This window comes from Halyomorpha halys, unplaced genomic scaffold, assembly GCF_000696795.3.
Source record: "Halyomorpha halys isolate HHAL.00 unplaced genomic scaffold, Hhal_1.1 Scaffold83.1, whole genome shotgun sequence".
NCBI lineage: Eukaryota > Metazoa > Arthropoda > Insecta > Hemiptera > Pentatomidae > Halyomorpha > Halyomorpha halys.
Genome location: NW_027115065.1, coordinates 1,000,156 through 1,010,414, shown reverse-complemented (window position 1 = coordinate 1,010,414; position 10,259 = coordinate 1,000,156). Strand labels below are relative to the sequence as shown.

At 32.6% G+C, this 10,259-nt stretch overlaps 2 protein-coding genes across 2 annotated transcripts in view; both read right to left on the bottom strand.

The window, feature by feature from the left end:
• LOC136796947 (odorant receptor 4-like) overlaps positions 1 to 4,501 on the bottom strand; it is a 13,305-nt gene extending 8,804 nt beyond the window's left edge. The window contains exon 1 of the mRNA XM_067052155.1: positions 3,664 to 4,501. Coding sequence (XP_066908256.1) covers positions 3,664 to 4,493 — 830 coding nt within the window. The 5' untranslated portion in view covers positions 4,494 to 4,501. The remainder of the gene's footprint in view (positions 1 to 3,663) is intronic.
• A 5,555-nt stretch (positions 4,502 to 10,056) lies between these two features.
• Positions 10,057 to 10,259, bottom strand: part of LOC136796950 (odorant receptor 85b-like) — a 13,745-nt gene continuing 13,542 nt past the window's right edge. Inside the window, exon 5 of the mRNA XM_067052158.1 lies at positions 10,057 to 10,194. Within this exon, the coding sequence (XP_066908259.1) occupies positions 10,141 to 10,194 (54 nt within the window). The 3' untranslated portion in view covers positions 10,057 to 10,140. The remainder of the gene's footprint in view (positions 10,195 to 10,259) is intronic.

Below are 10,259 nucleotides of genomic sequence, written 5' to 3'. Positions count from 1 at the left end.
ATATAGAGAGAGAGAGAGAGAGAGATATAGGTTAAGACTAAGGATACAACCCTGAGGTACACCTCACTATGTATTTATTAAAGCTGAAGATATGCGGGTATGGTTTGCAAAATCGAAATAATGCCCACATATTTATTTGTTTTTGAGGTTTTAACTACTAATAATAAAACAATAACTATAAATAAATTGTAATTAAAAAAAATTAATTTTGGGATTTGAAGATTATTGATTGACCGCGTGTCATTTATTAAAGAAAGATACTCCAGGTATTGTAATAATAACTCAAATAGTAAGTAAGTAAACGTAAGTAAGCCAACGTTTCGACCCACATTGCAGGGTTACACCAGGGCTAAAAAAACATACAAACAACTTAAATACTGAAAAAAGATATAAAAATTAAATTTTATTATAAATTTTCACATAATTTACATTATTTTTAGCCATACTTTAATTTACTTATTTCCATGTTATATTATTCACTCATTTTAGATGTTTGTATCTTTTTATCCCAGATGAAGCCCAGCAAACGTTGACTCGTATTGTACAGTTTATTTACTTTATATTTTAGCTTAATTTATTTAATGAGTTGAAGTAAGCTCTTCCCTTCCTAATTCCTAATAACTTTCTTTAGTTGTATTTATCCGTTACACCATTTCTGTTACATCGTCTTAACATAATTATTTCCTCCAATTTTAAATATTATAATTAATCTGATATTCTTATTTATAGAATAACCTTAATTTAAGTGATATTAAAATAATGTTTTAGAGTATTTTAGTTTTCTTAATTTTATAACAGGATAACCTTAGGTTAAGTGTTGTTAGCATAATATGAGGTAGCTTAAATACTTATTTCGTATTAACTTATTTCGTCAGGAGGGTACGAAAAAAGAAAAATCAACTTATTATAGAATTAATTTCATGCCGTTTTTAAATTTCAGGCGCTTTTTAAGTATTCCTCGATTAAACTATCTTAAAGTATTCTCCTCCTCTTTTAAGCTAATAATTCAAAAGTGATATAGGACCGTCGTTCCCTAGGTGTCTTAGCGGGGCGGGTCTGGCTGGGAAGGATTGCTTTTTTTATGATCTCTTGTGAATTTAAGGACATGCCGTACATCGGCCAGCCAATTCCTTATAATTGTCTGTTTAAAAAGTCAGATATATAAGTCTACCATGGAGGGCGGGAGTGGAGGGTTTCATGCCGTTTTTCAATTTCAGGCGCTTTTTAAGTATTCCTCGATTAAACAATCAGTTATATTAGTTTACTTAAGTTAACGGACAAAAATAATGGCTATCCTAATTTTCTTTATATATATGTATATAGGACTAAATAGGGACACCAGACACCAGATTAATTATAAAATTTGAAATTGGAGGAAATATTTATGTTAAATGTACCTGATATACTGATTATACTTCGTTGTAGAATCTATAGAAAGTGAATACTCTAACATACTCATTTGTACAGATTCAATCTCTGCACTCCAGAGTCGATAAACTTCAATCAAAGCGGACCTACGATAGACAAAATTCATAACTATATAGACATGCTAAAACATCATTAAAAAAGTGTATCCTTTCTCAGGACTCCGGGGCACTCAGGAATAGCTGGAAATGAGGCAGCGGATAAAGTGGCAAAAGAGGCTGCTACAATGAAAGTTCCACCACTCCAAATTTACGAGCCGAAAGACATAAAGGCATTTTTAAGGAACAGAATCCGAAAAAGTTGGGATTCAATGTGGGCTGCCGTACCACTCACCAATAAATTAAGGAATGTAAAAAAAAATACACAAAAGTGGACAAGTGCCATAAGGGGAAACAGAAGAGAAGAAGTGGTTGTTGCAAGAGTAAGAATAGGACATTCCAAATTAACTCACCTTCACTTAATCACAAAAGAGGACCTATATGCCAAACCTGTCAGTCCTCATTATCGATAAAGCATATAATTGAAGAATGGTCATCATTTCGTCAAGCCTTCGAAAATAATAAAATTCCACGTACAAGAGAATTGGCCCTTAAAGACTCAGCAGAATCCATAGACAAAATAATAAAATTTCTGAAAGAAACTCAACTTTATACTAAAATATAATCCACCTATATTGAACAGTGTAAAAAGGAAATAGTCTACATTCAACTATCAAATGTCAAAGACAAGAAGATATATAAAGTAAAGAGGGTGTAATAACCTAGATGTTGATCGCCCTGAATAAAAATCTATTGTAATTTACTTCGTTGTAACGGATAAATTAAAGATGTTCCTTTCATAAAATTATTTTATTATTTATTGCAGTTACCAAACTAACTAAATTATTAAAGTTAATGTATGAGAAAGAGTTTGTTTTTTATATATCATTTCAATATTTAATCCATCTTCATTAACACTTTCACTATGAATATTGTCAGATTTCGCTGCTTTGTAAGGTTTTAATTTTTCGATAGCCATTTGACTCGGTTCTTCAGCTAGAAGAGATTGACAATTAGTTTCCATGTACAGGAAGGATGTACGGAGAGCGTTTGGTGGTATCGGCATCGAACTTTCGGGTTATTATTACGGGGGGGGCTTTATTATTATTATAAACACTTTAGTTTTTGTTTTTTTTTAGTTTTTTACAACACATAACAATAAAATTATTTTATAATTGAAATTATTCATTTTCCTTTTCTTCATAACTTTTTTTTAATTAGTGGTTGAAAAAAATTAGTAGATGCTGTTTATTATACATACTTTTTTGTTTTTTAGGCTTACATTACTAATACTAAAATAAAAGTTATTTTAAAATTAAATAATAAATAATTTTAGGATTTTAGTATTATTGATTAAACGTTGCTTAGGAAATAAATATATCAAAATAGTAAAGTTGTAGTTATAAAAAAATAACAGATGATGTTTATTGTACATACTTCACTTCATCAAATTAAATAAAGCTTATTTACTGTCTGAATTATTTTTACCGCAATATCTTCGTTTTATAAAATAATTTTATTATTTATTGTAGTAACCAAACCAAATAAAGTATAAATATAATATGTTACTAGATTAACAGTTGTGGAAATATAAAATAAAATAACTCTATTAATTTATTAAAATTAACGACTGTATTGACTAAAAATACAACTAGTAAATATGTGCATTGCGGTGTACAAAGGCATGATACAGACTTACGGATAATCTACAAATTGCTGGAACTTCACTAGTATTTTTATATTGAAAACTTCTCGTGCCATTTATCTTCCCGCACGCCTAGGAGGATTATCGGGAATTGAAGAGGAATCAGAGTCTTATAGAGTATGGAGTTAAACCCGGATGATTAATATGTGGTTCAGGGAAAATTGACAACATCAAACATTAGTTCGTTATGGATGATTTTATATATAATCATATTAGGATCATAAAGTTTGGTGAAGACCCAAAGCTCAACTCCGTAGATAAGAGTAGTCCTTATCATAGTCATATAAAAGAGTCTCTTATAATTAATTTAATATTTGGATCGCTTGTCTAGTAACTGTTAGTAATAGATGGAATCAACGGGCAGTTTTTTCTCTTAAGGACATGTATATGAGAACTACAAAATTTCAAAATATTGGTGATTATTGTAGACTTAACCACAAGATCCTATGTAAGAAAATAAAATATATATGCATGTTTGATTATTATAAGATATACCTTAAAAGTTTCTGATGATCTTGCAAAATCCTGTACATTCGTGAGTACACCTGCTGATTAGTAAATCTGTACTCAATACTATTTTTTTCATACTCATAATCTATCTTCAGAGTGGAAACATGCGAAACTATCAATGCGAATTGTGCATGAAGGCACTTCAAAAGCTGATAGTATAGACACATGAAGACTAGTATAGAATAACCACACCACGTCACGAAGAATCCTTCATACAATATCACTATCTCGTAGCAAGGAGACGTGTCCATTGGTAAAGGATACCATCCTGTAGACAGCTTCCTCCTTCCCGTAGTGACAGCAGACAATTTGCCGGTGTGGTAGAGGATGTAGTCTACCGAGATACCAGGAAATAACAAAATAAAAGATCCCGCAACGTTAATTACCATAAAAACTAAAAAACAAGTCCTGTTTGTTTCCTTACTAAATTTACGAAAAATAAAATCCACTTTTTCTCTTTCGATATCATTCACAGATTTTTCCAAGAAATCCTTTCTCATCAAATTATACAGTCTGGAAATACTGTCTATATTAAACCAAAAAACAAGATGCTTGCACAAAGCCTGCAAAGGCGGCAGAGTGTGGAAATTTAAGATCGTTGCCTTTTGAATATCAACTTCGATGACAAGTAAAGCCAAAAACTGGGATAATATCGAAGGTAAAGTAACCATCACCGTTATTATAACTTGAATTTTAAGGATCATATTCTTGTTCCCTGTCGTCCTGTAGTCATTGATGATCTTCCATATCCCGAAGATCTTGAGGTACCTGATACTTAGACCGTCGATGACATCTGAGTCTCTCATAGCTTCCATGGCTCCCGACAAGAAATGGACTGAAATTACCTCCTAAGCTTGTTGAGTCTTCTTATATACGAACCTTCTTAACGACTCCAGTTTCTTATTAATGTTCCAATTACCAAACATAAATTAGAATGGTAATTATTGATCACCAGTAAGGCCCTGTCAGTTAATTGGAGAAATTAATCTTAATTTCAGCTGAAGTAGTTTCATAATGAAATGATTCCTTGGACTACAGAATAAGAAGGAAGTAGACAATTCTAATTAACTTCTCTCTAGCATTTACCCTTAAATTAATTTTTCTATCATTAATTGAATCTTAAATCATCCGAGGACAACAATTCAATTTTTTCCATTTTTGTTGAAATAGATAACAGAAATTTCGATGTATTTTCCAATAATATTGTAGTTATTAACATGCAAATCTTTCGGTTCACATTATTGCGATTATTTTTAAGATAATCTAAACAAAAATAAATTATCAAGAAAGTCTTTAGTCTTTTTAGGAAATAATAACACAATTTGACAGTTTTGGGAATTCAAAAAACTAAAGTAGATGAACAATTATTGCTCCAATAGGCACAAGAGATTTCACAAATTTAAGTAATGATTATTTTTATTAATCTTAAATTAAACTATGTAAATAATAGTTTTTTAATAATTCGATGAAGGAATTCTATGATCTAAAAGCAATTTTATTTTAATGTGTGTCATGACTAGGCAAACAATAGAGGGTGTGAATTGTCACCTAAATACAGTTGTCTTTTTTATTGATTCTCAAGATCCACAAATATATAGATATATTTATTTACATATATAAATCTATTTATTTATTGAAATTAAAAACTGTATTGACTATTAAATACAATTAATAAATTATTATTAGTAAATTAGACTTATGGAAAATCTATCTATTGTTAGAACTTTAGGATTTTTTATTGTAAGGATGGTTTTTTTTATTTATTTAAGTGTTTCGACCACTCGGGCCATTTACACTTGATTTAAAAATTCGATTACAATTGGCATGTTCATACAGTTGAAATACAAATACAGTTGAAATTACAAAGTTATAAATTTACAATCACAATTACTATTACATATACATAACAGTTACAATTTACACTTCACAAATTTATTACTGTTGTGGAGTCTTCTCTGATCATTTCCTGTACACATGAAGAGAATCGATGAGACTCCAGAGCAACCCAGTAAGAATGTGCCCAACAGCGAGATCGCTTCAGCAGCAGCGACACATCGGTACATCCTCCCTTCTTCAAGAGATGACAGTGGGTGAGTCGAGTATGGCCTAACCGAAGACGGGTTAATACCACATCTTCTCTCTGTAGCAGATTCATGTTTCCAGCCGGACGTTCCACCGTATGCTGGACCATTCCTAAATTGTTGTCTCTCATGATGAACCATTCGTCCTGCCATCAATTTCTTTGATTTTCATGTAGATGATGCTACGAATTGGTCTGTATTTATAAATAGTCTGCCTTTTCTTTCCCGGTATCCCAGAATTATCTGGCAGCCATAAAAACTAGACCCTAATCAGTCTTGGTAATACTATTAATCGGTGTGTTAGGAGGGAGAGAAAAAAAATGTTGATTAAATTTTATGGTAGAGCTTGGAATGATGTAGAAACTTAAAAAGTCTATCTACGGTATGTTTGTTATCCTGCAAGATGGAATGGAGATCATCAGGTATATTATATAAAGATTTGAGGGTGTTATAAGTTCGGCATTCTGTCAGAATGTGTTTGACTGTAAGTTCTGTTCTGCAAGTTTGGCATAATGGTGGAGGATCGCTGGCCATAAGGTAACCGTGGGTCAGGCACGTGTGACCTTTTCGAAGGCGCGTCAAAATCACCTCATCTTGTCGCACATTTCTAGTTGATGATATCCAAGGGGAGATGTCCCTTCTAATTTCCCTCAATTTGTTATTGGAAACATTTTCCCACATTTGTCTCCATTTCAATTTAATCTTGTGCTTAATGAGAGCAATGAAATCATCTACAGGCACTTCGCGATATGGACTGCAGCAATCGCCACTTTTGCTGCCCTATCGGCCAGTTCGTTGCCCGCTATTCCGCAGTGTTCAGGGACCCAGACGAAGAACACTGAAATACCGTTTCTGATGGCAGACTGTAATGAGTAATATATGGTTTGATTTAGCGGGTTAGTTGATAAAATATTTCTTAAGCTAAGTAGGACAGACAAAGAGTCTGTATAGATGACCAGTTTTAGGGATGGTTTAGTGGAGCCCTAAAGCTCAACTCCGTCTATCCAGATAGGACTTATTATAATCATGTAGATCAGTCTTTCATGAAGTACAGAAACTGTTTACAATATGAAAGATCTGTAGGATAATGTTTTTTTCTTTATATTACTGCCTATAATACAGAGTTTCCTATAAATGAGGGGTCATATTAAGGAAGCGAATACTATATTTTAAGAGGTATGAGGTACATATGACCCATACCCGTAGATTCGCGACGGTGAGGATAAAAATAAAATTTTATGTTTTTAGCCATTATCCGCATTTTTTAAAACTCAAATAAATCTATTTAAATGTAAAAAAAAATAATAATAAATATAACAAATTAAAGATAAGAAAATTTCCTATAAATATAATCAGTGGAAAAGATTGGATGGAAAAGGTCGGGGGGGGGAGGGGATTACGATCAGTAAATAGACACAAATAAACAAAAAATCATTTATGAATAATAAGAAGCAATAGACACTTTATAGGCACGGATAAATAATTATTAATACTGATTTATTTATTGACATTTACAACTGTATATAAAATATAAAAATTAAATTTGAAGTATGATCATAATGATATGATACAGCATGTAGAGAAACTACCCACTGAACTCTAAAAACATTTTACAATATAAGGTCAAGAGGCCATCTTCTTTTCAGGCGGCTCGGAGGATTGTCAGGAGTGGAAGAGGAAGCAAGATTAGAAACTAGTGGGTTTGGGTGGTTAGGGAGTTTATAATGGAAGGAATGATATCGGGTTCGGGCTAGATCGGTTACATAAGAAACATTTAGGTCTTTATGGATGGTTTTATTTGTTATAAAGTAAGAAGCTTTGAGGGTTTTACGAAGGGTTTTGGATTGTAAGGATTGGATACGAGAGGAATTCGAACGTTTAGTGGAGCACCTAATTATTATCGTTTGGGATTTCGACATCAATAAGTGTCACTTTCTTTTTTTTTTTAGATTTATAAGGGGATATCTGGTTTATTATGGTGTACTGTATGGTATGTAATAATTTATACATCCCAATATAGCCTGAGAGAATCTTTTTGGATGAGTCTATTCGGGTGGTACTTGTAATAAGAGCTCTTATCTTCAATTAACTTGTACTTTATCACCAGGGCCTGATGCAAAATTTTGGCCACATTGTTGTGCCTCTGCTGATATTCAGTACCAGCCAACACATCCACATCCACCAGTGATATGTTGGATTGATTCCAGCGTTACTGAGCGTAATCGACACTTATCCGGTGTTGTTGCATCTTTTAACACATGCTTCCTATATGATCTCGTGGCAATCACTTGATCTTGAATGACAACCACAAACTCATCCGTCTCGAAGAATAACCTTCCAGATTTTAACCATTCGACTGATCTTTCTTTGTCTATAGAGGCTTCGTTCAGTTGGCTATAGAATCTCCCGTGCAGAGACTTGCTTTTCCATTCTACCAGTGTTTCATTTATTTAAACGATTGTTGATTCCCTTGCTCAGATTAAGTGCAGTTAAACCAGAATCCATCCTTAAGATGGCGAGATTAACCCCTGTTGTTTTAGCGAGAAAATACAGGCGTAGGATCGATTTCTGTTTGCGGCAAGCTTCTTCAATATTTAGCGAACCACGTCCTTCTCCTTTTCTAGGTAAATAAAAGACGAGCTTTAGAAGATATTGGGTGGTGGGTCCGTTCTTGTGTGAGAGTTGTTCGTACAAGGGGATCCATCTCTTGTAGGCTTGTATTTGACCATTGCCCTATGCCGAAGCTATAACTAAGAGCAGGTTTAGCCCAGGTGTTGATGGCCCTGAATTTTTGCTTTCCAGTTAGTTGGGTTTTGTGCACTTTTCGTAACCTAATTTTGAGTATAGTTAGATATTCCTGCTGCATATATTTTCGGGATATTCTTAGGTGCTGTTGCATGCCCATATATTTATATAATTTATTGGCTTCAAGATCCTTTATGTACGCTTCTTCATTAACCAGAATTATTATTATTATTAAATGAAAATTTAACATTTCTTTATTTATGTTAATCTTTATATTGGTTATATATTTTTCCCATAAGGCAGTATTGCGCTCTATAACTGAAAATTAGTGGTATTTTAATATATATTTAACTTTATTTGTTTCCCACCCCCTTTTGATATAATTCACTTGTTTATGCATTTATTAGAATTTTGTTTTCTAATTTTAGCTGAATTAACCATTTATTGGGAGTGGAGTAGCTCAGTGAGTAAAGGTGCTGTAAAGATAATTATTTATTCTGTTTCTTTAGTCGTGACCTAGCCACATTAAATGTCTTTTCCCCTATGCAGGATTGTTTCCCTTAATTGGGGAAAAATCTAATGGTTAGACGTGATTAAGACCAAATCATCTCCTTGCACACCGTTGCTTCTTAGTTCTAAGTTCTTCCTTACAAAGTACTGACTCTCTGACCACAACTTCGAAGGTTGTAGGTTCGAAGATTTTCATTTTAATTTCCTTACTCTTTCAAAAGGTGTCAGCTGAATATCTTTTATGTATTGCTTGTTCCAATATAAGCTAGAGTCCATGACTTGTTCCAATATAGGCAAGGGTGCATGTCTCTGAAATATTCCTCCATTTATTACCTATCCTTAGTTCTTTAAGGAGTCTCTGAGACCCCTAAACCAATGAAATAGCTAATGATATCATTAGACAAACAAACTTTACCAATCGCATGAAATGAAATAATATAAACATGGATATCAAAAAAAGTTATTCAGACTTAAATTTTTATACCTGCTTATGACTGTATAGACAAAACCTTGACCCTCTATAATATAAAATTGACTTAAAATATGTGAGGTGTAGATAGTTGACCGTAGATTAATGCTTGGAGAAGTTTGTCGGGGGGTGCGGTCAGCAAAGAACAAAACAATATTTATTTATTTTATGCCGACGTTTCGACCTGAGTTTCAGGTCTTCATCAGGGGTTGTGGCGTAGAAGGCAGGATTATAACTGGCGACTTACTTCTATAACTGAAAGAAGTTACAATCCTGCCTTCTACGCCACAACCCCTGATGAAGACCTGAAACTCAGGTCGAAACGTCGGCATAAAATAAATAAATATTGTTGTGTTTTTTTATGTTGTTCTTTGTTGACCGCACCCCCGACAAACTTCTCCAAGTAAAATATGTGAGGCTTTTATTATTTAAAAAAATATTTTATGTGTAAACCAATAGAGTTGATATATAATTTTATTTACTATTCTACGTGTGAATAATAATATAATAATAATAAATAATATCTTCCAACAATGTTCACTCAAAATTGAATGTTTTTTTTCTCATAAACTCAAATAATCAAACTTTTATTTTTTATGCAAATAATAATCTTTTTACAAATTCATTTTTTATGACCATTCTTTTAATGAACAGTCATTATTCTATGAATCTTGACATGAGAGTAGCGACGGAGTATGTGAACTGAAGTATCTGAAAAAAATAAAATAAACATTAGTGAAGCTATTATAAATTTATGTCATAATAAACTGTATCAA